The 27480-nt window shown below is 42.4% G+C and overlaps 1 protein-coding gene across 6 annotated transcripts; it reads right to left on the bottom strand.

Annotated features, from left to right (window-relative positions):
* Nucleotides 1-210: 210 nt before the first annotated feature.
* axin1 (axin 1) lies at nt 211-27480 on the bottom strand. Of its 6 annotated transcripts, none has more exons than XM_031862070.1 (12): nt 26398-27480; nt 23623-23808; nt 17499-18470; nt 13247-13387; nt 12153-12249; nt 9889-10026; nt 5593-6122; nt 5328-5492; nt 5025-5219; nt 4714-4821; nt 2546-2695; nt 211-1570 (listed from the first exon to the last, which is right to left on the bottom strand). In XM_031862070.1, the coding sequence occupies exons 3-12, from the start codon at nt 18392-18394 to the stop codon at nt 1444-1446; spliced, it is 2547 nt and encodes an 848-aa protein (XP_031717930.1). In that variant the 5' UTR covers nt 18395-18470; nt 23623-23808; nt 26398-27480; the 3' UTR covers nt 211-1443. The 6 variants fall into 6 exon arrangements, with proteins under 6 accessions (XP_031717930.1, XP_031717929.1, XP_031717931.1 ...); XM_031862069.1 differs by having other exon boundaries at nt 26410-27480; XM_031862071.1 differs by having other exon boundaries at nt 26415-27480.

Below are 27480 nucleotides of genomic sequence, written 5' to 3'. Positions count from 1 at the left end.
CAAAGGCCTAAATTAAGAGGAATGAATTAAACAGGCTTTTAAAAGCCTGGCTGTTCTTACACTTAGCCGCTAATAGGGCTGAGCAATACGGAGAAAATCAAATATCAAATACCTCGATATCGATATTGCAACGATATTGTGGAGTTGACCATTTAGGAAATGTTTCCACAATGAGATTTGTGATAAATAATGTCATGTTGTCATGTTGACTAAGTGGGAAAAGGCAAATAACAGAACAGTCTGGTAAGTTCACTTTGCTGTAATGCAGCCTATAACACCAGGACAAGTCAACTCTTATGCCAAATTATGATATCCAAAACCTAAGAGGACATCTAGTCTCATATGATATTGATACAATATCAGTATATTGCCCAGCCCGCCTCTAACGGTTTTGAACATTGACCTAACTTCCTACGGAGTGAATAAATATAGGAGCCCTTTGCAGTTTTTGGATTCGGGGAACCAACTTGCATAGATATTCACCTTAAAAAAAAAATATTGTTGCATTACTTCTATAGCCAATTTTCTTAAAACTTCACCTGTACATACTCACAGCCATCAGCTACACTCACATGCAGTACACACTAGATAAGCAGCAACTATATGCAGTCGTGCAACCCAATAAAACAGCCCTACAATAAATAATAACTTTGTGAAAAGTGTTTGAGCCTCAAAAATGACCAGAAATCTTCTGCAGAGTGAAGAGTACCACCTTCAGACGCTGGGCCGGTGAGCTGGGTTGCAGCAGACTTTACAGCGGATTCAGGTCTTCTGGTCGCTCATGTTTGGTGCTTTAGAAATTGATGTTGCAGCCTACGTTGGGATATAGTCAGTGGCATATAATACAATGAAAGTGCAGACTGACTGAATGCCACATAATAAAGTCCTGGTAAGTGATTCTTTAAAAGCACTGAGGGCGCTCTTACAATGAATCAAAGAAACACAATTCAGCCCTAAAAAGGATTTTGATCGTCTTCAACGGCGGCGACTCTCCTGCTTCCATAGGATTGAAAAGGAGCATTTTAAATACTTAAATAGATATAAAATGTTGTTATCTTTTAACACAAACTGTACACATCTGTTACCAATACATATATAAAAAGACAAGTGTGGTTACTTTAGAAACAATCTGATGCATCATATCAAAAATATGTAGCTTTAGTAGCACTTTCGTTCCTTCATTTTTCTAGTAAACATTACAATGCTACATTACACTCCGGAGAAGTGAATGAGGTCTTTTTCTTCTTCCAGTCCGCCGTCTCTGCAGCGGTGATACCGAGCCTCAAAAGTCACGAGTCGTCCATCGTGACCACTGCTTTGCTCCTCAACTCTGGATCCCCTTCTATGGTTCTTCTTTCTGCACCTCTGGTCTCAATCGTCAAACACTTCCTCTTCACCATCACACGCTGCCTTCTTTTGACTCCTCCCTCTTCAACATGACCGTCAATCAATTCTTTCGACTTTCCCGATAATCTTCTCCTCGAAGATGGGCAAGACGGCGTCATCTTCACGCACCTCTTCGAACACCACCCCGCAGTCAAACTCGTCGCTTACCTTCTTGAAATAATATCTAAAAAACAAACAAACACGCTGATTCAGCAAGCATGACGATTCAGACATTCACCAATGTTTTCTCATTGGGATTTCTTCTTCGGTATTTATTTATCTTACAATAATATTTGTATCATTTATCATTTTTTTAAGTAATTATTTGTATTAATTTATAAAGCATTATGGTCTTTTAAAATAAATAAACACTTAAACACTGACCAAGTAACAGCACCCCATGATGTTATCTTTTGTCCTATACACTGACACTACTACATAGTGTAGTGGTGTCAGTGAGCACATTTGGTACTCACTTAGTACCTCCTATTGACGTTTTTTTGTTTATGTTTGGAGTCCGGTGCTCCCCCAATTTAGACTTTATTTCGAACGTTTCGATTTCTGTGTGCGCACGGCCCTGCAGTCACACGTCCTTTTACGTAGATCAATTTAAGGTGTTCATCAGACTTTTCTTAAGACCATTCTCAAAAACAAATTCAAGAACAAACTCAGGAAGATATTGGTGAATATTGGCCAATCACTGTGTTATATACTCTTAGTTATATCATTTTAATCACGCTATAATTCATCGTGCCCCTATAATAAACAGAACTACGGCCTTTCACAGTTTCAATTCAATTCCATCCACTCAAAGATGATCACAAAAGTGTTACGGCCATCTCTTTAGTAAAAACCACTCGAGTGAAAATCCTGAACTTTAATCATAATACCTCTTTATGAGGTCAGCGTTAAGAGGCACAGCCGGAGCCCCATCAACACATGAGTGTGATCTATACAAGCCAGCTGACACTATTATTTAACACATTTTTTAAGGACTCAAAACGTTGTATTATTTTGCGGTCTCAAAGCAGGTTGTGTTATAGAAAATACAATCTTACTACAATCCTGCATACTGATTATTGAAGAATAAATTCATGTTTTAGGTGTAAAGCCTCCTCTAGTTCTGTCCAGAGACATCAAACAGCACCACAGATCTCACCTGTAGTTTCCTTTCTTCGTCAGCAGTTCTTTGAACTGGCCCAGCGAGACGACCCTCCCTCTGACAGACGTCCTGTACGGTATCAGCTCCTCGCAGAAGTAATACGCGACAGTAATATTCTCACACGGCTGCTTTTTAGTGGCTTTGTGTCTGCAAATGGAAAAGACAGAAACCGGTTGAGGATATTTAAGTAAGTTCACCCATCATTCAAGTCCACACATCAAAGCTGTGAGGATTTATTTTATATAAAAAGGTATCCTAGAAATTGTTGATGATTCTAAACTTAATAACTTCCTGACACTAACAAGCAGCCGTCTCTAGCGACAGTGAGACCTGCACTTTGTGAAGGTGTTTACTTAACCTTCTGATGAAACTTAAGACCAGCTGAGGACGGATGTCATTTCATACGGTGCATCTTAAAAGGTCGAACTCTCTAATCAACGTGAGCAGTTCCAAGCACCGAGTGAAGAGAGGAACAACACGGACTAACATCCTGCTGCCGACCGACTGCTAACCAGTGAACAAAAAACAGCTTCTTCCAAGAATCCGTTGTGGAGGAAACAACACCGAGGCTCTCTGAGGACAGCTGATATAGATAGAAGACTAAAATAACGCGCTGAACAACAGGACGAGCAGGTGAAAAGGACACAGATGAACTGAAGTGGAGCTGGAAAATAAAACTAAACTAAAAATTCACAGATAGAAAACGTGAGCTATTCTCTTCTTTGACAGAAAATAAATCAGAATGGAAAAAGAGTTGACAGCTGATAGGTTATCGATAGATGTGTCAAAACCAAACAATGTTGAACCCAGAAATCTCTGCAGGGCTGACTATATATTTAAGTATTTTCAGCTGGGCAGGTCTGCGGATGCGGGTAATTATCAGAGAGCCAGACGGCAGTTGAAGTCACTGGTGCACTCTGTATTCAGGACGTCCTCTGAGTGGGAGAGGCCCTGAGATGACGACCTCACCAGCAGCCTCTGGGTGTGCCATGAGATAATGTTATCCTTCGGGATCCCAAATGTGTTTAGCCCGAGAACGTTTGTACGAACTTCAACAACCACATAAGTGCATCTGTGTTCGTCACTGGAAAGTAAATGAATCAGTGGAGACATTACGAGTTACACAACAGGCTAGTCGGACGGAGAGTGATCAAGATACTGTTTCAGATGCACATGTATTTTACTATTACTACATTTATAAAGTTACCGTGCTTTACTTGTATGTTTTGCTGGTCTTGCTATTTAAATTCTAATATCTGACCTTTTTGGGCAAATGTAGACATTTTTATTCTGTATTCTCTTTTTTTTGTAACGCAAAACTAAACCACCATTTCCTCTTTCCGAGCAAACATCCTTTTTTTTCCAAATTCCAATCTGTCAGCTATCTTTTTCTGACCTTTGCGGGCTTGGAGGTACTGACAGGTCTAGTCGGTCGTGATCCACCAGGCTCACAAGTCCTGAACCCCAGCCCTTAACAGGTCTGACCGGAGCCGGTGCCACATACTCTGCCTTTCATCTGCCTCTTACACAGTTCCACTGCTCCCTCCGTCTGTTAAGAGTGCAGTTAAACATCAAACAGAACAATGTTTCTGAGAACACATCAAGAAGCCGACGCTCTCCTCTCGATACTTCTGCCTCTGCGAGAACACAGAAATCATAAACTTCCTCTGCAATCCTCTTTCTGATCTTCACGGGAAATACCCAGCAAGAGATCTGATCTGTTTTCTACCATCAGGTCTGATCCTAGTTATTCATGACAGGGAGGAGAAATAATTCAGTTTCTACCACGGACACTGAAAAAAGTATTTTCTCGCTGACTGCCGGCTGTCTATTAAAATCATAAATGGCTGCAGGTCAACAGTTAAAACCGCTTTAAATGCAAAATAGCACCTGCCACAAAGGAATAACTAAAGAGAGCACATTCAAACAGACTCAAGGACAGAGTGTGGGAGACTACATGATGACACTACACACAGAGGAGGGAAATAGGGAAAGGAATTGCTCCTACAGATTCTTAAATGCCTCCTTTAGTAGCGCCACAAAAACACACAGTCCTGGGTAACTAAACTACCGGTAATGAGAATGGGGAGTGAAGTGGGTGGACGTAGCCTACGGGGAATTTGGAGATAGTGGGAAAAGTTAGTGGTAAGACTCGGTGGACATACTCGGGCTGGGAGAGCTCGCTGTCAGAGACGGCGGGCACCATGCTGAGCGGAGGGAACAGGGCAGGCCTGACGGCGGTGCGACCCCTCTGGATCACCTCCATCACGTACCTGAGGGACCGAACAACCCCAGTAGTTAGACACAGAGCGGCCCCAAGGAGCACACAGGCTGGAGAACAAAAGGGTAACTGTTTCATTTTGAAGGATAAATCCGGCTTCTTCGTCTGTGGATCAAGTTAAATAGATTCCGTTGAAAAGCTGCACCGATTAACTGGACAGATAACTGTGGTAATGGGACATGTCCGTCCACTTACCTCTGCTTGGGCTGCATAGTTCCAGACTTGATCTTCTCCTCCTCAAGCCGCCGGCGCACCTCTTCCAGCTGGATCAGGGGGCTTGGAGCTGGATTCGGGGGCATGGTGGGATCCTGGATGAAAGGGTGCGACGGCTGCACGGTGTTCCACGGTTGAGCCTCGTGGCTGGTGGTCCTCTTGGACCCAGTGGTACTCCTAAAATGTAAAGTCAGGACTTTTTGAATATCAGCAATCAAACTAAACAAAGCGAGAGCATTCTAAGAAAGTGCATTTGTTCCTCTTGGTCAGTTAAGTGTCACTGACCCGTATGGACTCCTCTTATGCTGAACCATTTCTTTCTGTCCTTCCATCAGCCACAAAAGGATCTTCTGGTTTTTCTCCATCTCCTCTGCAGGCGCTGGCATGTCACAAGGCCGCACCTCCTCGCCTTTCTTGAACGGCCTTTTGCACTGTGTGCCACCTTTGCTACTGTATAATGCAGGAAAACAACCGGTAGGTAGAAAAAGCAAAAAGCATTGTGGGGTGCATCAACGAGAAAGAGGGAACTTAACGCTTGGCGCTTGCTTACCTGTGGCCTGTGTGCTCCGTGGAGTTGGATCCCATGCCATCTGCGTAGCTGCGAGACTTTGATCCGTAATGACTCGTCTCCGTGCTCAAGGGGAAGTTGCCGTGCACACGCACTGCCGCCTCAGCCTCAACCTGCTCTTTGGGCTTCCCGACGCCAGCGTGGTGGGTGTGGTGCATGTGTTTGTGGTGGTACAGGTGGCCGCCGTCTCCCTTGAGACCGTGCCTGGATGGATGTTTCCCAGGCGCCGTACCAAGTCCCGTCCCTTTTGCCCCTGGGACGCCGTCTGGGGAGCGTGACTTGGGAGAGTGGCGGCCTGTGCCCGGCGACTGGCAGCCGGGCGTCTTCATGACCCGCCGGACGTGGTCGTCCAGGATGCTCTCCGGGTTCTCCTCGTGAGCGTCTCTCAGAAGAGGACCGCTGAAGGCGTTGTCAGCAAAGCGTGAGTTGTAGTTCTGCGGATAAGCACCAGGGGGGAACCTGTGACTGGATAACGCTGCGGCTGTGGACATGACTTCATCACCTTCCTCTTCCTGTAGAAACAACAAACACACAGAACAAAACATAATGAAATACAAGTTATAAAGATATAAAGAAACATATGTCCATCAGCCATAAAAAATATACATCTATATGCATTTAATTTATTCAATTCTTTGAACAGCTTATTTCTGAACACATTTGACACAAGTGAGGAGTTTGTTTTCTCAGAAGGCTGCGTCTGCTGTATTTATTTCCACCTGCAGATGGCAGATTTCACCACATGCTGCTATGTGTCTTCTCATTCTTACTGCAGAGGTTTGGACAGTATCGGTCAGATTTGAGGGAGCCGTGCATGCACGCAGCACATTTGTGTTGTTTCACACGAGGACAAGTGCAATTATTGATAACAGCTTCAGCTCTGGTTGACCAGGACAAAATCACGCTCCAACAGAATCTGCTCCAGGGGGAGTCGTGGGGTGCTGCAGGCATTCACAACAGCTTCTGATAAGCAGGCTGTAGAGAGTGGATGTGGATGTGCAGCGATGGAATAAAACACAGCAGTGTTTGGAGAAATTCAGTCACGTAAAATGGCAATGGCTGTACTCCTTATGGCTCGGCCTGTCAAGATATACATGTTAAAGACATCATATGATGTATGAGCATGACCTCAATCATTTTTGCCGACCTCGATATTGCCCTTTGTGTTCGTTTACGTACGAATGTCACCAATGTTTCAGCCGACGTGAAGCCAGAACAAACAGCCGGGTTTACCCGATCATCAAGACTGGGACATTGTGCAGACGTTGCACATTTTTGTTGAAAGAGCCCAAGAGTGCAAATTATTTATTGTTTTGGTGGATTTATTTGTTTTACGTTTTATTTATTTCGAATATTTTTGTATTTTGTACTCATTTCAATGTCCAATGTCTGAATCTTCTCAAGAATTGATGGTTCATTGCTCTTTGAAAGGTCGTACTCGCATTATTATGCAATTATATTATTATATCAGTTGCATAAAATGCTTTTAAATGACAATAACGTCATTTGTCACAATTTTTTCAGGGACAATATATTGTCTGACAAAAGTAGTTATCGTGACACAAGGACCTCACACCATCATTACTAAAACAAAATCTAAAAATGTAATCCTAAATTGTACTTATTGGAGCTGTAAATCTATTTTCTATTTCTCAAAATGTCTTTCTTTCACATGACAAACAACATGAATCACAAATAATTTAGCAAACTACATTCAGCGGTATTCCCCATCAAGACATGAACCTTCAGAAAGGAGAACAAAGAGATCGAGTGGGACAACAGAAGGGGTTCCACTTCTATTTATTAAGACCGCCCATGCCCAAGAATTTGATGTCAGTTATGTTAATAATAAAATAAACCTTCACATGTTTGCTGTTGTTCTGAGCTCAACATCCATTTGCAATAACTGTATTAGTATACCGCATGAACGGACCTTCCCTCTACCGACTCCTTTCTTAAATTCAGCCATGATGTTAAAGATGCCGTATGCAGCCAAATATTTTCTGGCACGTCTTTAATAATTGATGCGTCTTTGTATCTCTGCATCACATCCAGATATCCGTGTTATCTGAGCCCCCTGAAAGTTATTCATGGAAGCATTTGTTCCACCGGCTCCCTCCTTTCCATTTGAAAATGAAAACCGTCGGCAAACAGCAGCAGATATCTGACATTCTACAAGTTAGCTTAGGTGCTGGATGGGGACTCACTGACGATCTCCACCAGCTCATTTACACACACACACACACACACACGGTCACATGCTCTGCTGTCTTGTTAACACCAAAATAAAGATCCAGACAGGCAGCGACCGTCACGTGAGTCTTTCTGTCATTGATCTGCTTTAAATGAACAGCATGCTGCTGCTTGTGCGTGTGAATCATCCCGCGCTGAGCTGAGCCACACAGCCCATTGTTCTGAGAAATGACGTTAAGTGAAGCCGTGATTTCATTCTTAGCAGAGTTTAACAGAGTTATGGCAATAAGTGAAGTGACTCACAACCTCTTGAAGTCATGTGGGTCTTTGCCTCATACCAACATACAATTTGAACCGTTATATTTAATGCATTATAAACATACAATTTCAATACATCTGTTTTTACTGTTAAAACGTTTCCTTTTCTAGGTGCTCACTTGAGCATCACTTGATGAAGGCAGACATTTCATGCTTGCCTCCAGGTTTTAATAAAGCAAACCCTGAGCTGTGTGATGGAAGATCCTCTCCTTTTAGGGCCAAACCACAAACAGAACGGTCTGCCTTGAGACTAGGTACTCGGGGTCTGCGTACTGAGGGGGATTTCATTTGTGGTAGCAGCAACCATTTCATCAGCGTTCAAGTGACATCAAACGGGCGACACGCTGTTCCGGGCTTACAAGTGGCCGAGTGTGCAGGTGCTCCATCTGATTCATCGACAAAGCCAGATCGCTGACAGGCCAGGCATGGAATTCTCCAAGTGATTCATAATGTTTTTTTATTCCCCATTCAAATGGCTGGCCTCATTAATTTCATTAAGGCCAGTCGGATTTAAGTCTCCTTTGTTGCTGAAAACTTTAAGCCCAACGGCCAGACACGCATCCCGCTTCCTGGCTCAGACATGAGCTTTGGTGGCATCTCGCACACATTACTAATATTGATTCTACTGGTCGGCTGTTTAAAACACTATCTGTGGTCACAGTTAATTCTATTTCTTAAAGTAAAGCAAAGGTATTGAGGTGAAAAATCCTTTGCAGGGAAAGATGAGCACGGGCCCTTCTGGCATTTGTTGGCCAAAGAACATTTTTGGTGGTCCAAATGTAAACTTAGGTAAAAACAAAACAGAAAAAATAAGACACCAAAAGAATGAAAATATATATTTACTTATTTAAACTGGAAACTCGAGTTCTTGGTTCTCTCTCAGTCTTTTAGTCTTTTGCACGGTTCTTCTGTCAGGCTTGTGTTTTGCAGTTGTGACTAGGCTATGAAACAGAGTCGGCTACTGTTTGCTGCTTTCGTAGAATGTTGAATTGAACCTTTATTTAGACAGGTGATCTCATTGAGGCACGCCGTTTCCTTCTCAACACAGACCTGACAAAACAGGGGATATGCTTGAAATCAAGAGTTTTGGAAATAACTCAATTTAAATCCTCATAAGCAGAATATGTTCACTCAAAACAGCGTAACCAGGAGTCCGAGAACTCAAAAACTAGAGCAGGATTTAAATGTAATATTCAATATAAATGTTGACAATATAATACAAACTGCTCTTTTTGAGCTTTTTATTCAAGTAATCAAACCGTTGGTTCGAAAATGAATCTAACTATTTTGATAATTGATTCAGTAATTTTTTAAGCAAAAATCAAACATTTTCTGATTCAAGGATGTCAAAATGTGAAGATTTGCTGCTTTTCTTTGTTATATATGAAAGTAAGCCTCCCTGTTTTTGCCATGTGAAATAAGGAATTTGAAGATACCATCGGAAAGTTTCACTGTGACGTAATCTAGAAAATAATTTGATGAAACCTTTCGTTGGGGATCCAAACTTTAAAGTTCTTTTCAATCTGGCAAATAATCGTATTCTGTCTGTGTCACGGCCTCATATGACTTGATGGTGTAACTCAGAATCACAAGAATCATAGCACGTGTTCCTTTTCCTTCCCTGCACTGCCTCAACTGTTGGAGGTTTTTTAGTCTAGACACAGCTCTCCAATGTGAACCTCTGAAGCAACAACCAAATCAACCAAACAGTGGATCTGCTTGTGCTTTAAACAGAAGAGAATGGTTCTGTGAATAAATTGAACGTACCAATCGTACTCTCTTCAGCCGCTCCTCTAGCTTCTCTTGAGCCTCCCTCTCCCTCAGAACGCCCTCCAGTCTGCTGCTCAGCTCTGCAGCAAATCTTTCCGGCTCCACGTGTATATCTTTAGGAATCCGGTTTGTGCGCTGGGGGAAGAAATGTCAAACTGTAAAGCACTCTCTGCCACTCACTGTCAACAACTTATGGGCAGTTTTACCAAGCCGACCCTTTGCATCCTGTCGGGGAGCATATGAAGCAGGAAACATTCAAGAAGTTGGTGTCAAGTGTAAAACATCAGCAGGGATGATACATTTGAATTTAAATGAACCTGCAACAAGATTTCACCTAAGAACAGAGGTGGGGATCTCAGAGTAACTCACGACACGATCATGATTCCTTGTCCACAATACAGCGTAAGACAACCATCTAGGATACATTTATGATATGTGTGTGTAACTGAAGAGAGAAGAAATACCCCTAAAGAGCAGGAATTATGCATAACTTAGATGAAACAATGTAATACAAAGAGCAAAGAGTCTTAGCTTAGTTTCTCTTTAACTGAAACTTCTAATGTAAAATAGCCAGAAACTGGCAAAAACGGCCAGAAAACTGTTCTGGGCTTAAAATGTTTAAATGACACGAATGAGCTTCACTAAAACCTTTCCAACCTAAATGGACAACTCCTTCATGATGTGTGTGTCTGCTTCTTCAAACTGCTTCGTTACTAAATGGTTTGTCGTGAGGCCCAAAGACAAACCAGTTGTTTTCATACACGCAAATCCATCTCGACAAAGAAACGAAAGGCCAGAGGTCTGTTTGTGTCTGATGCTGAATAAAAGAGGAAGTGGTGAGCGGTTGCTATGGTTACAATGCAGAGTTAGAAATAACCTTGAATATATATCAACGAGAGCAATAACCGCGAGCGCCCCCTTAAAGCCGGAGGATTGGCATTAATACATATATACGACAGGCCGAGTTATTAAACTCACTCGATGTAATATTGAAATAACGGTTGAGAGCACAGCCACTAACTCTCACCGTCTGTTGTTAAAGAGACGAAACACTTTGACTGTGATGACATAAACTCCAGGCTGTATTCGGCCGGTTGTATACGGAGGAACATAACTGTGAGAATAGGAACATTAGTGTTTCCATTACTCTTGTTTGTGGGATTTAAGGTAAGACTGTGGGTTTGGAGCAGCCACCTCAATGCTAAAGACGCTAGCAGAGCTAACTAGTTTATTTTCATCTGTTTCAAAATATTAATGTTTTAATAAAAATATTGATATTTGGTGCCAGTTTATCAATAACGTATCCCATGAGGAAGTAATACAGTATATCCCTGAAGCTGATCCTTTCTGATATGGTGATGTTTTATTTAAATATCTTCTACAATGTGCAGTGCTCATGCTTATTAACCATTGTTATAAACTCTATAAGTGTCCCATGACTCCTGTGTGATTATAAAATGAAGGTTTGAGCTACACTTCCCATCAACAATGTATCACCCCGCAACCTTTAACTGAACATACGTTTAACATATCTACTATATATCCATTTGGTAAGCGGCTCTACGGCAAAAAGAATTCAACCTGGATTTAAAGATAACTTTTTTATTTTACATTTCAAAATCATTTTGGGAAGATAAACTAGGGAGTGTGTACGCTAACTTTGAATGGCACACGTACCGTCCTTAATGAGGACACAAGGAACATTTTATTTCCATCAGTCACTGCAATTATGACAATACAAAGCTGTGAGAAGGTTGGAAAACAAAGTGACATTTAAACTAAAAAGGCCCACAAGCCCTGTCAATTTTCTTATTGCCGAAGTCATGATTCATTTGTTGGGGCAGGGAAACGTTAGAGTTGTGCTTGAGGGATTTGTGCTCTACTATACAGTCAAATCATGCATCCTAATAGGATGCTACGTGGGGAGTTTTAATTTGACTCTTTACTCCGAGGCCTAATTAGGGCCGGGGTTTTCCTACCGAGAGACAGCGTAAGCTGCAGAGGGAGGCATCGGGCTGTCACAGGGGGGAGGATCCATGTCTGCTCGGCTTCAGCGCTCACAGCTTAGGAGGGCATCAAGCTACATTTAGACAGCCTTCTCTTTCACCATCAGCTATTCTTACACTCCATCACAGGCCCTGCGACATAGCAGAGCTTAAATATGCACATCTCCAATGGTGCAGCGGAGAGAAATAAGGCAGAGACAGACAGTTAAAGAGAGGTGTGGAGGCAGAAAGGGAGAGAACCCATGAATAACTCACTGGAATATGAGGTAGTGGCACTCGCCCATTTGCTTTGGCGCTTTCGTGCATCTCCCGGCGATGCTGTTTACGGTATCTGTAGGGTGGAACCCCGTCTCTGGAATTAACAACAAAGACATTTTCATAAAACATCCTCATGAATAAACAACACAGACAGCTTTGAAGTTGAAAGCTTCCCATCGCATTTTTTTTTTTGCCTAAAACGACCACCTTGTAATTCTTGATTAATCAGGCGTCCTCACAGGCTTATTGTGTCCCTCCTGCTGCACCACAAGTGGTCTGGCAGATTACAGTTACATGTTAACACATCCATCCGTCTGTAATTCCATGTGGTATTGGTCATGCTGGGTTTCACACTCTGCTGTGCTGGAAGCTCTGGACCAATTAGCTGATAACTGCCTCTAATCCATTCGGCTTCAAACACATTCATGTCCAGTTGTGCAAGCTTTGAAGTTTCTTTGGCATAATTCCCCCGGTGCCATCTTTGCACCTAGAAAACATCATTTCTTAAATTCTAAAAAATTTCACCAGCACATGCCGGGTCTACACACTCAACTGATATAAGAGTCCTGTTCGCAAGTGATCTCAGATGGGACAGAACATTGCCCTCGGTCTCATGCTTGTGCCCAAACAAAGTGGTTTATGTGTCCCATTTGTAAAAGAGGTCAGTAGGTGAGTATTTTCATTTATGTACATTCACACATGGTTAAATGTCTTACTAATTAGCTTTAGAGATCAATTCTAACAGCGTTTACTGGTTAATGGCTAACTGGCTAATGAGCAGATGGGGCTCAGTTAGCGGCTTATCCGATCCCGAAGGTCGAGCGGAGGTAAAAACAGACAAGAAGTGACATTTTGAAACCAATTTAACCCTCATTCCTGTGTTTCTGAGCAACGCTAAACATACATGGCATGCTTTACTTTTTAACAACTGAAGATCCTTAGTATACTATTGTTTTTGTCTTTCAAGCCAATAATGCCACCTTGCATAGTCTTTATGACCTGGTAAAATAACTTAAAGCACGACACGTGTGTGTGTGTGTGTGTGTGTGTGTGTGTGTGTATGTGTGTGTGTGAGATGAGTAAATACATACACACTGCTGTCTGTGAGGGAAATGGTGTCGGCGTCGCTGGACATACTCTGCTGCTCACTGTCGTTGGCGCTGGTGGCCGGAGCCATAGCATAACCACTGTTGACGTAGTACGGGTTGATGGGCTCCCGACATGGAGCATTCCTGGAAGAAATAAAAATAAAAATAGAGGAAATGCTGAGAAAAATAAAACAGATCATGAAGTGATTGACATGCTCGTTAAAATGCATTTGTAAACAGCCGGCACACAGCTCTTTGGTATAATCCTGAATTAGGACACATACACTTTTCAGGCTCTGCCGCTTCCTTCAACTTCTCTTGATTCTGTTCGGTGTAATACGAGTGAACCTACGGCCAGAGAAAGTATACTGCCAGCATATACTGCTACACCGGATTTAATAGTATTACAACAGCCTTTGTGAACACACCAAATCCAATCCCTGAGTATTGAACGCTGGAGTATGACTGCAGGTCTTATTCGGAGGCTCACCCTGCACGAGCGTCCACAGATACACGGGAAAGCTTCATCCGTCCACCTTCTACACTCTCAGTCATTGACTTTGCTGAACACACTTCTTGCGGGGCTTTGAACACATGAATTAAAGATGTTAGGCATCATCTCGTTTTATTCAAATTGGAATTCCCTGCAGCTTTCTCCCTGTTTGGAATGCAGAAGCACCCAGAGTTCAAAATGAAACCTTTGTGACCAACTGGATTTTTATTAGCATCTGCATTCAGCAACAGTGAATAATTACAGAGGCAGGATGGTGAGGAGCCGGCACGAACAAAGAGCGCAGCACACAGAAAACCAGCTTTCAGTTGAGATTCTACATTTCTGATTGAAGGAGAAAGAATGAAGAGGGAAAGAAGCAAACATGAATTCAATCCTTCATTAGATGAAAGACAGATGAGATGATTCCTTCACCCCAAAGAATGTATTTCTCATAACCAAGAATAATAACAACAGTACATCACTTGATAAATAAGCGGATTTCTGAACTGATTCTGTATCATGTTGCTTTCAAATTCTTATATTTGCATTCTTGTGAACATGATAAAATACTGTGCATAGATGTCTTTATTCCAACTGATGTACAATAAAACAGCAATAAAATAACAAGTTTCCAATCATCAAGAGAGCCTGAACATATTGTCATTGAATTAACTTGCAGTAAAATAGCTGAGTTGAGTTGAACATGTTTCCTACGTGCAGGTTCTGATGCTACTGGCCATGGTGTCCTCAGTTGCCCTCCCTTCTCCCTTCATGTCTCCTCTAACCTGCCCGTCTCCCTCTCATGCCGTCAGATACGAGAACATTTCTCATTTCTCAAGAAAAAAAAAACGTCAGACTCCAAACTCAAATTATTACCCAACATTATTAGCAATAACACAATTGTTCATCCATATTATTTCATTCCAGCCTCAAAAGATCAGAAATAAAGGAAACATTACAAAGACAACAAAGTCTTCCTTTGAAGTGCACGACGCACTTGAACAAGAACAAAACTGAGCCGTTCACACTTCTAAACTCTCCCCAAACATTAATGAATGTATAGGTCATTCCCTTTCAAGTCCTCCGATCGCTAAAAGTTGATGTGAAAGACTATTTAATGCCTTTTGTTGCTCGTCTCTGAAGAGATCGTCAGACACAACTGATGCAAAATTTAGTCCCCATAAAAACCCGACGGGTGCTGCTAAAAGGCTTTTTAAAAATGAAGCGTGCATTTCTGTAATTCCAGCCAAATGCTTGACTGCTGAAATAATGATGCGGAAAAAACGCTCAAAAATGCGTTTCACTCTCCAATTAAAACTGTATTTTTCTTATATTATTTATATTTTTGAGGGGATTTCAAGAAAACATTGATCTCAATGACAAATGCCTTTTGGTTATGTTTCTCAAAGAAAAAGAAGAAATCAAACACAAACAAGCATCGGGTTCATTTTGCAGATATCAACCAGAAAAAAAGCTGCTTGCAAACACACTGAAGAGCGAAATCCAACACAAGACTAGACCACAGAACGAGAAGGAAAAGGTCTGCCGCCAACACGTCTGTGTCGGGTCGGATGTGTTTGGTCTCCACCGGCTGTGCTGCAGCGTGGTCAGTGTTTGAGTCACAGAGACGCTCTTATCTGTCAGCTGATGAGCTCCTGTCCCTCCTCATCTCACTGCTGCTGCAGCGGTAGAGGTGAACTATGAGAAAGTGTCTCACAGCGACGTCACTTTCAATGAATCCGTTGAGGACCAACATTAATGCAGCACAGACATTAGGATCTTGAATTCCACTTTTGGGTTCCAGTTTGCAACACTGACAGAACACGTTGTTCTTTCCCGACCCCCAACATGTTCTGTTTTTGTGGCCTTAATCCTCCGTTCAAGATGTAACCGTATTATGTAATGAGCTTTAAGTTGAAATCAGCGGTGACATTAGTTAAGTTGTGGTCGCCATCAATCACTTATGTTTTCATCTGATCTGTCATTGTTACACTTTAGTTTGCAAAGACACTTGACCCACACGATGCTAAGCCACTCCTGGTTTGTTTAACATGATTACAGTTTCTTATGCCGGAGCATCACGAGTACGCAGAGCGCCGAGCATCCACAGTCAGATTACTCAGAGCGTGTTAGAGTTAACCATTCTACCGGCTGCTGTGTGTATTTAACTGGGCACACACTGTACGGATTAAGCCCAATTTTAGCTCTGAGTTGGTCGGCCCAACTCATTTTAGAATGGAGTCTCTGTCATTTGACCTGCAGATTTGAGGGGGGGGTCACAACTCCAGTTTAATTTCCATGAGCACATGGATTTGTGACATGTCAGAGATTTTGGTTGGCTGTTTGATTTCCCGCATGGCGTAAAATATCCGTTATGAACTGCAGGGAGCTTGTTTTAATGTTATCTGAGTAGTATTCCACATGATGTGGCTAAAGCTGTAGTCTTGAGACTGCTATAATAATATAAAACTGAACTGAGGAGCACACATCGTATTGTCTGAATCTGCATTTTCTTCTTACTTTACACTCATAGTAGAATTGCACAAAGCAATGCTTCCTTTCTCTCTTTTTTAGTAAACATAGTTGAGGATCCAGACATCTTGATTTTAATAAACTTGATGTAAAGACAGACCGGGGGTTCTGTGACTACGTTCAGTGTTTGATCCGATAAACAGTGTGAGCATGAAAGTTTCAGAAAGGCAGATTAAAATGTGTGGTGGGAGTAGAAAACATACAAGATCAATGAAAACGCGATGTCTGATCAGCGTTAGACAGATTCAAAGTAAATGCCTAGAACGTCCCAAACAGCTCTCCAGTGCAACCGAAGAACACTCAAGCTAGAGATCATTTTCTAAATATATGGCAGCTCCAATATATTTATATATAATATAACATTAGGGCAAACTTTACCTGCGACCTTTGTTTACAAAAGTCACATTCAGCAGAAATCAAGTGTTAGTCTGTTTTTTCAGGACAGATATGCCACGAACACTCTTTTTCAGCATCAAGCGGCTTCACTCATACAGGTGTCACCATGCATTATTAATGTGAGTGAGACATGTCCAAATATCTTCTGTGAATATACATTCTATATATAAGCAGGTTTTCTGCTAACTGTCCCATCATGTAATAATCAGCAGAGACATTCCCGTAACATGCCAAACTAATTATGGCTTAAATAAAAGGAGCGGCATAAACGCCAGTCCTTCTGTTTGGCAGCTGCAACCTCAGCGTTTATGCCGCTGAATCAAAAAACAACTCAGCATTGAATATCCATCTACAGTCCTGTAATTATGCTTCTACACGCATCACACTGATACATTCCAGTGTTTACCAGCACAGCAATCTGCTGTTGCATATTGATTCTGATACAAAAGTGTAGCAAATGAAATATAACAGAAAATGTGCATATTAAAAGCTCCTCCTAAAACTAAATCCTGTTGAACTTCTTCCCTACACAACCCTGTCCAATGAGAAAACAGGATTATCAGAGTACCTGCACAAGATAAAACCAGAGCACCCGACTTCAACCTTCTCACAAGTTAACTTCTGCAGCCTCTGACACTTCCTCAACACATCAGAGTAAACACACCATCCTCCTCTCATCTCCGCTGTCTCCTGTGATACTCAGACTCCCGTTTTCATCTCACACTTCAAGCAGCGTTCCTGGTATTGTGGGGTTTCAGGTTTATTTCTAATTCAGCAGTTTGCAGAGGGGACAGCGGTGCAGTTTGGAGCTGAAGTGAGGCTTTCTAGATTTACCTGTACTCGTGACCGTCCTGGAACCTGGCGCTGTTGGCGACGCGCTGCGGTGCCGTCTCCATCAGCAGCTTCTGGGTGAGCCGGCTGCTCGGCGTGGGGTCACACTCGGGCTGCTCCTCGGGCTCCTGGTCACACCTCCACTCCTCATCTTCAATCAAAGTCGGCAAATAACTGGACAGTCCCTTTCCATTCCCAGACACAGAGCTGTGATCGCTGTACAGCTTCGGGCTCTCTCCTCCTGTCCGAGTATATTCCAAATAGATGTCAGACTTCAGAAATAAGGGGTAGGTGTTTTCCTCCATCATCGTCTGGATCTCAGTCTGAGCCTGGTCAAACATCGCAGGATCGATGTGAAGCTTCATGACGCAGTCTTTGATGAAGGACTTGGTGGCTGGTTTGATCTGTCGGGAAACAATCCCATTGTTGTCCAGGATGTATTTCTTATAGATCGCCTTTGCCAGTTTGACCTTCTTCTCCTCGTTACCCTCGATGGCGTCAAGTTTACGGAAGCCACTACACGCGAACCAGAAGTCCAACACGTCGCCGCACTCCTCCTGCTTGAGGAACATCCGAAACAGATGGATGCCTTCTTGGTCGTCCAGGAGGGAGTGAAGAGACTCTGCCCACTTCACGTAGGGCGGTGTCGGCGAGGCGCTTCCCTCCGGCTCATAACCCAGGTCCAAGTCGGGTCGCCTGGGTGTGGCCACGGACGCCTCACATTTGAGGCTCTCGCTCTTGGAGGAGAAGCCCGGGCTGCTGTACTGGCGTCCATCACTGCACACCAGCTCGCCCTCTTCCCCTGGGACTGGAGGTCGAGGAGCATCCTCAGTGAAGCTGCCGCCCAGGTCTGCTGTGTAGTCCCTGTTGTCGCTTATGCTCATAGTCCCAGCATCCATAAACCACGTGTCCGTAGAGCCCGCACTGCACAACTATCAGATCCAGACCTCTACTTATGCCACTGCACAAAAACTCCTGCAAGGAGGAAAAATATATAATGAGACGCAGCTTTATCACATCACTGACAGGTAGAGTGGTGCTAGCCATGACAGGGAAGATAGTCTAATACTCATTCAAGTGCTGAAAACGAAGTACAAGTACATTTACATTAGCAGATCTAGTGCTGAGAAAAGGTTGATCAATTATTATGTGTCATAATCGGCATACGCCCGTTTGAAAGAGGACTAATACCTCTCAGGATTTTTTTTTTTAATTTTGCACAGTTTGCATTTTAATCATGTGGCCAGTTTCCAGCTGAACATTAAAATTAATGCAATGTCTGCGGAAATGCAGAGGAGTTTTGAATGTGAAACGAGCGAGTGTAACGCTCCAGCAGCAGAGAGTCGCTGCAGGTTCGTCTGTGAATGCAGCACATTCTGTAATGTTGACCGTTTACACTCCAATGTGAGGAATTATTACTTTCCTGGCAACTACAGTGCAGTGAAATTAAATGTGATATAAGGAACCAATAGAATAGAATAGCTGTGGAAATTAGTGATGAGATCAACCCAAAAAGCGCTAAAACAGGAATACAGTGAAACAGAATGTGAATGCACTTGATCTGTGACCACATGTTCTGCGTAACATCTGCAACCCTCAGCAGAAACTGACAGCTGGAGTCATTTGGCCTATAACGTGGTTTGTTGTTCTATGAAGTGGTGTGACAGTCTATTACTGAGTCACATTCGTGAGTTATGTGCGAGTGTTGTTGTAATCCAAGCCAAGAGTGGTGGCTTATGTTCAGCGCCGTCTGGCCCTGAAGGCAGCCATCTACTGTACGAGGCAGCAGTATAAATACAGTGTGGTGATAACGCAGTTTGCAGTAATATCCTGATTTATATGCATGTATACTTTACACAGCTTCTCCAATTACATTCCAAATTAGTCCAAGTGTATCATCACAATAATGAAAACACTAGAGATTTACAGACTGAACTCTATTAGCATGAGCAGTACGGCACACGATACTGTATTGATCCGTGTGTCATGTGCTCTCCGTATTTCATTCCCTTGCCATCACAGGGCGGGTTCAGCTGCAGGGTAGCGTACCGACAGATTTTAGGGGATTTAATGTATTTGTTCAAGGACACGTCCTTGTCCTCGTGCACTGTCCCTGAGCTTTCTTGCAGAGCAAAGACACAGCAGTAGTACTGCGTACATCTCCACCTCTACAGACTGCACGCACTGCTCGTGATTCAGCTTCCCAGATACAGTGTCAGAAACCATTTCAGGGCTGATTCCCTTATTCAGCCCCAGCGTAGAAAGAAAAAGAGCCAATTGTCTCTGTTTAAATTCACACATCCATGCAGCAGCTGATGTTTCTGGACAGATGAGCGCAGGACTAAACCACGGTGACCAGTAACGGCTCTGACCAATCAAAATCCTCTTTTTAAGCGCTGTGCACTTGTTACCTCTTAATAATGATTTGGGGTTTTAAATACAAGAGATGTATTATATCATAAAAGGCTGACAGCTGGGATTACTCTTAACTGTGATTTCAAAATAAATATTTTTTTAATGGTTGCCATCACGTTCCCTTCAGGGCAAACCCACTCTCTTGTCTTTTCCAATACAGATACAACTCATTCTCCTGATTGAACAAAGACAGCCGAGACAACACTGGCAACAGTGCCTTCATCTCGGAGCAGTCCTGAAGTGTGAGCACCACGTGCACGGAGCAGACAAGGCCAGGTGTGCTGCACGGAAAACGATAGAAAAATACAATGTGGGATGTTTAAATACAAGCACATTCCATGCTTGCTTTATCAACGTAATTAAATGAATCCCCTGGTAAACTAGCAGGCATCTAGCTACCTGTACGTAACGATGCAGCGGCACGAGACGTGTTCGCTTAGCGCGTTCATTTAGACGTTTAACGGTTGTGCGGTCACAGGTGTGTGGCTTGACACGGGAATACGCAGAAAAGGTTTAGGCGTGATTTGAGCCGGTCAGAGCAGAGGCCAGGAAACGTGCCTATTTCTCCTGAAACTGTATCCGTTTGTTCCGTTTGAAGTGAGCCCTCTCATCACATTCATGTCTTGGCCTCTCCAGAACGAGCAGAACAGCAGCGGCGAGTGGGGGAGGGGAGCCAGAAACAAACTCCGTACACACACATACACAAACACTCACTCACACACACATATACACACGCGTGCACACACACGCATAGCCAGGCCTTTCAGCAGCCGACCGACAAGTGCACAACTTTGTCACACTATTCGCCTATTAATATCTGCACTGTCTCCGCTAACAGCTGCTGAACTAAGCGAACAACGGGGCGACCGCAAACATGTCCCGCACCGTGATAGGACGCGGAGGGAATCCCACACCGATTTCCGAATAGATTTACAAGCAGCGAAGCGATGGTACATATCTCCCGACTACCGCAATCCCAATCTCTGAGCTGAGGGAGGGAGGAGAGGAAAAAAAAAGTGACATATACTTAACCGGTGAAAATCTTCTTGCTGCTTTCGAGTGCATCGGGCATTTGGACCGGCACGGGTCACCGCCAGCAGTGTCATAGTTGCGAAATTGCAAGACTTTAAAAATAACAAAGAAAACAGTCCGCTCTCCACCTCTCCATGACTGTCTCTCGCTGTCTGTGCGGAGCGGAGGCTCACACAGCAGAAGATGCACAGCGCCTCGCCCGTTCACTACACACATTACCACTGTTTAGTTTGGCTACATGTGGTGCACGGATTCTGTTTTTGTCTCCCCTCTCTCTCTCAAGAATTAGAATAAATATCTTGAAAATGAGGCGGTGGCATTCCCCTTCTTGCTTTTAACCTCGCAACCCACTTAGATATGCCTCAACATAAAGACCATTATATTTTATAATCAAAAATAGAAAATAGTATTGGCATATTGGCTGATATTTAATAGTAACCTAAGTCAAACCTCTATTTGGGGAAGAAATCAAAGCATTCAACATAATTAATCTCAATATTATTGTTAGCATTTAATATGGATCACAAGTTAGTAAGTACATATAGGCATCCTTGTGCCTATATGCTGTTTATAAATTATTAAGATGTTTACAGTAATGTAAATTTGATTATTAATTATCAGATCTACAGTCCACATAACAATAAAGGTGTAGGCTACTCCATCTTTTGGTGTTGTATTTCCATGAACTTGGTGGACTTGCAGGACAACATTGATGCAGCAGAGGCAGAGTTGTCCTGATTTCTAATCCCTAGTATGGATCAAGCTCCAAAAATGCTGCATCCTACATTTCCCATAATGCAACTGAGCCCCTTTCCTTAGATAAAAACATGATATCATCAGACTCCAGAAAAGCTCCCTAGACCCACAGAAGACATTGTAAAACTGTTACCAGGCCGGTAACAGTTTTACCGGCCTGGTAACAGTTTACCCCTTGTGATGGGGTAAACTGAATTCATGTGCAAAATACAAGCCCCCAGGAAGAGCGCTGGGCTTTGGAGCAAATTTTACATATAGTGGCCAAGCGGTGGAATCATTATACCGGGTCCGCCCATGATGCCATTGGCTCAAAAAATACTTTTTTTCATAATTTTATGTGACTTTTATACTCAGAAGTTGAGCTTTTTTTGCTTTATGCATCCATGGTCAAATCTGTTGAGTGCCCCTTTAAAGGCCCCTGGTCATGGCTTCTTGTGCAATGTTCGGGACATATAGGATGCACATTTGCTATTTGAGCATTTCAAATGCAATGCAGTTTCAAAGTGGAAAGTGTCTGTTTGCAGGTTTCCATCCCAACCGAAGACTGCACCAGATTGGTGCTTTGATCAGTTAAATCAGCTTACCATGACACACATTTTACCTTTTGCATTAAGTCATGACTTATACCACGAGGAAGTTTCACTAGAACAGCTGACAAAGCACTAAACACAAGCAGTACACTTAGGGAAACTCCATATACCTGAGTTCATGATATTTTACAGCAACACATAATGGACAACTGCCCACAAATCGAACTGTCCGTCTCTACCACAACACGCACAATGACGTCGTAATCAACAACGTTTCTTCAAACAATATGCAAGCAGTGGATTGCATGGCTGGTTTCCAATATACACACATACTGCAGTGACCTTTTACTTGGTCCAATTCAAGCGTCATATTTACCGGTGACATGACCACTCAAACACAAACACTTGGGATGCATTCAGTGTAACAAGAGTTTGCAATGGCTTGCAACATTCCTCTGTTTGACTGGTATGTTTCCCAGCTGCTAACGCTGCAGCCGTGGAGACATATTTGTCCATGTTTTGGTGTGTTTATGAATAAAACCATTACATCTCTGGTGAAAACCAAACTAAGCGGTGACGCCTCCTCTGTATAAACACGGTGGTGTTACAAAGAGCCATCAACATGCCACTTTGCACCATTAGACAACATTGAAATCTTTATTCCGACTGTTCTGGCTGAGAGCATGTCACACAGCGTGCACACACAGCTGCAACAGTCTGGCTTTATATACGTACGTTGTTAACAACTAGTGCTGATGCTTTCAGACACACATTCAATGCAACAATGCTTCACTCAACAGAACATTTTAGCAGCAGATACACTTGATCGTGTCATTACTTGACTTAACTGTACAAAGACTGAAAGGACCAAACGCAGCAATAAAAGGCTGCAGTCAATTTTCATGTTTTAATGCAGTCGTTGAGCAGCCACGCCGTTTTACTGACTCTAAGATGAAAGGATGATGGGACACCATAAAAAACATAAACACATTTGATAATGTAATTACATCAAACCATTTGGCAGCAGGAGTAAGAGCAGGGATATATATTTCACACCCTGTCTCCTCATATCACCTGGATTGCCGGCTCAGACCTGTTTAAAGTGTGCAGCGTATACACAGTGCTTATGGCAGCAAGATGAAACATGAAAAAGACCCAACGCACTTCAGCTTCCTCGAGGCAAAATTGATTTTGGGCAGCAACAAGTTAAGCATCCTGATACTCAAACACAGCATTGATTATTTTCTCCGGCCATCTGCTGCATTTCATTTTTGTTATTTTCAATAGCATTTCAATATTCTCACAACAGATCAGATTTCTCCCACTCGAGAAGCTTGACAATGTTTCAGAACCTCACAATGAAGACAGAGAAAATGCTGATTTACATGTTTTACCTTGAGTTTGATTGTCTTCCTCACACATCCTCCAGCAGTACGTCCATTTACCGAGGATTCCATCGCACGATTATTTAACACATCACGCTGCAGTGACAGTAGCGTCCCTCTCATCACCTCGACACCAGAAGGCCTGGCCGAAGCAGAATGTCGCCATGATAGTTTGTGTTTGCCATCCATTTGTTCCTGCAGAAGAAGAAGAAGAAGAAGAAGAAGAAGAAGAAGAAGAAGTGGTTAAGTATGCTTTATACACAGCAGATAAAAATAATATTGAGGAGCTTCTATATTTAATTTCTGCAATGTTTAAGACATTTCTTGTGCATAGAATTATAATGTATATTTAAAATGAATGTAAAGGTCTATCATGACCCTTATATGCTCTAACCTGTTCAGGCTGCTTGGTGAACTCCACTGAAACAGTTTTCCAAACAGGGAAACATGAACATAATGATTTACTGGATCAAAAATGTCCCCTTCACTCTATCTCCTTTTATTATCCCTTTTGCAACAGCATGTGACACTTTTATGGTTAAAAACATACACAAATCAAGACAGAATCTAACCTCTGAAGGACACAACAGATGAGGAGAAATAAGGGAATCGAACATGTGAATGAATGCTGCAGACAGCTGGTGTGGGTTATCAGATCAGTCCCTCCACCAGCAGCTACAGCTTCTCATTAATCAAAAGAGGAGGACTATGACACGACAACTCAAACTTTAAAACACAGTCTACAAACGGATGCGGCTCACAGGGCCTGATGTGACTGCACATCAGTCAACCCTGAACAGGTTCAGGATCACATATACTCAAGTAAAGCAGACACATACTGTATATACATCAAATCTCTTCTAAACCCTTTATTCTGTGGCCTATTGGGCATTTGCTGATGATTATGGATCCAACACCTTAAACTACAACTCATAATCTGCACCCACTTGCTTGTTTTGTTTCAAAACTGGCATATTTTACTATTTAGATCACTTTTCATCATTAACCATGGAGGGAATGGTATCGGTACAAACCAAGGACATTGTAGACATTCCACTTCACTGATCTGTCAGGTTTATCATGAAATACTTTTTTCATCACATAAACAGCTGTGAGTACACATTCTGTAAAGCTTTATTAGCATTACGATAACTTAGGAAAAAGGTGACCGAACCAAAGATGTTTTCCTTTGTATCACTATATCAAATGATACTGCATTTCTACTTCTACAGGCATCCTATTTGAAAACTACATTCACAAACATTTTTACAGAAAACTGCAGTAATAAAAGGTTTTAGTGATGCAAGAGAAAGAGGTCCTGTGACCAGAAAGTGTGTAAATTGAATCACTTCAACAGCTAGAAATGTGTGGAGGGTGAAGGAAAAATACTCTTCCTTTCCTCAGCAACTACAAACAAGAAGCCCTTCAGCAACGGGCCTATGTGGAGCTGCTCAGCAGACAGAGGAACAAAAGAAGACATTTCAGGTCTGTGACTGTATGAACCAGAGCTATTTGTTAAATCAGTTAAGCACACGTACGAGTGTTTTGTGTCCGAATTGTTGAAGAAATGTAGCTATTAAAAGCTTTCAATGAGAGGTGTTCATTTTGTATGTGTTCATTGATCAGTGATATTAATTTCTGATTACAGAAAAATGCTAATTCTCAAGGTTGTCAAAATAGTTATTATTATATTTAGGGCTCCTAAAGAAAGATGTTCAAATGATTTCAGTGTCTTATTGGGAATTACACTGATGTTTTACAATATTTTTTGAAGTCTCAAACATCCTGCTGCAGTTAAGTGTTAGAGGACAACTTCATGTTTCCCAATTCAGTCCTTTCAGTTGTCTTTTGTTCCACCTGTCAGTGTGGATTTAGACTCCCTAGTATAGGCCTTGGCTGAAATAGGCTTATCTCTGCTGAAGACTCTGATGAACAAAAGCCCATTACGATGTGAAAATGAATGCTCCCAGTGCACACAATAGAGATTTATATATTTTTTTCAAATTTTCTGTCTTCAAAGAATTCAATAAAAGTTAAGATGAACAAAAGAAACAACAAGCAAGACGAGACATCTTCTAAAGCCCAAAAACTAAAAATGGAAAACATACACGGGGCGTAGAGACTAGATTGAGGCACTTAAAACAGTTGATATAATTGACCAAGTTTATATAGATAAGAAGGTTTTAATATGTCAGGCGTATCAAAGTTATTCGCTGTCTGTTTTAAGTTCTGAAATGAAAGCGTAATATCAAAAGACTGTCAGAAAATGTATTCTGGAGTCCTGCTGATGTCCTTTGTCCTGGCTGAATATATCATGACTAACAAGCCTTGGAGTGGATTAGGCACAGAGGATTGAGCAATTTTCAGACTTGAGTTTATTTTGCTGGATATTATAGCTCACAGTGCACCACATTCCCACATGAAGGGAGAAATCTTATTAAAAAGGCCCATATTTCCTATGGTGATATAATACAAAGACATACATCCGCAACCATGTACCAAATGGTGAAAGAGCATTGCCAGACATGTGCTGGCATGAATAAAAATTCAAATGAATTTAAGCGGTCAGTCTATCGGGGTCTTCAGTCGTCTGGTCATGGGATGCACATTCACTGGTCAAATCAAATGATGTGCTTCGGTTTTGATGAGAGGGAGGACACAACAGAACCAGTATGGCACTGACATGAAAAACGATAACAGACATAATAGAACGATGAATAACACAATGGAAAGTTACTGGTAGCCGTGGTTTTCATCCTCGAGATTCAAAAGCAGAGATCATACCTGCTGGTTTACCTTACTGTGTGGTTCTTGGTTTTGTTGTGTTGGATCGCAGACTACTCCCACCGCTTTTCTATGGATCGGGGATCGTCCTTCGTAGTCTGCAGTAAAGGCTGCCGCCATCTTTAATCACAACAGAGTCCATCTGTCGATGGTTCTTCCCTTTCTAGCCTCTCTTTCTCTGTTCCAGTCTCTCTGTTCCAGCCCTCTCTGTTTGTTGTGGGGGGTTCTTATTTTCCATCCAACATCAAACCACCATATCGACAGGCTCATGGGCCGCCCAGTAGGGGGGCAGCTTGAACATGCTGCATTGGCTGTTGTCCTTTTCCAAGCCGCAGATTAACTGACCACATTTATTTCTCTCAGAAGGATACAGATAGCCTGCAAAAAAAATGATTTCAGCTCTCAGGCCTTTGATTTCAACAACCCTGGTCTCAAAGCTCCTCCATGATTGTCCCTGAATGCATCTTTTCCTCAGATGATATGATTGATGGGATATGTGGCTCTCTTTGATTGACGCCACCTCTGTATAACTAGTTTCAAATTTGTAATATTCATTTACGACAGACTCTGATCATTTAAAGCAAAACACTGATTTGCCTTTTTTTTTTGTATTTCCAGCTGTTCCATTGTATGTAATGTAAAAACAACACCTTCTTTTAAACAAAGCAGAGCCAGACGTCTTTGAGCTCACCAATTGAAACTAACTGTGACCTAAACAGCCTCGGACTACATCTATAAGTATAAGCAGACCGCCTGTCTGCATTCATCCGAATAATGCATTTCATTTAAAGTGGCACTTCCTTTTTGTTCCTCCTGGTCCCTTTTTGCGTTCAAAGCCTGAATACAATCTTGTTTACTGTCACTGTTTTGTTCCGCCAAACTCTTTCATTGAACAATAAGAGGAGTTGAATTTCAAAATGGTAGATGCTCTCACCTTCCTCTCCTGCTGTGCAGCTCGTCGGATCTTGTTTCTGTGGTCCGCCATGACTGGGCGCAGTCCCCTGCCTGCCACTCTGCAAGACTTTCTCATACTCATGAACCTGTTTCTCATTCTTACTTGTGTGTTGCTGAAAGATGAGCATC

This window comes from Anarrhichthys ocellatus, unplaced genomic scaffold (assembly GCF_004355925.1).
Source record: "Anarrhichthys ocellatus isolate YVR2014 unplaced genomic scaffold, GSC_Weel_1.0 scaffold26, whole genome shotgun sequence".
In the NCBI taxonomy this organism is placed as follows: Eukaryota; Metazoa; Chordata; class Actinopteri; order Perciformes; family Anarhichadidae; genus Anarrhichthys; species Anarrhichthys ocellatus.
The sequence above is the reverse complement of the archived record's forward strand: the minus strand, read 5'-3'. Positions and strand labels throughout refer to the sequence as shown.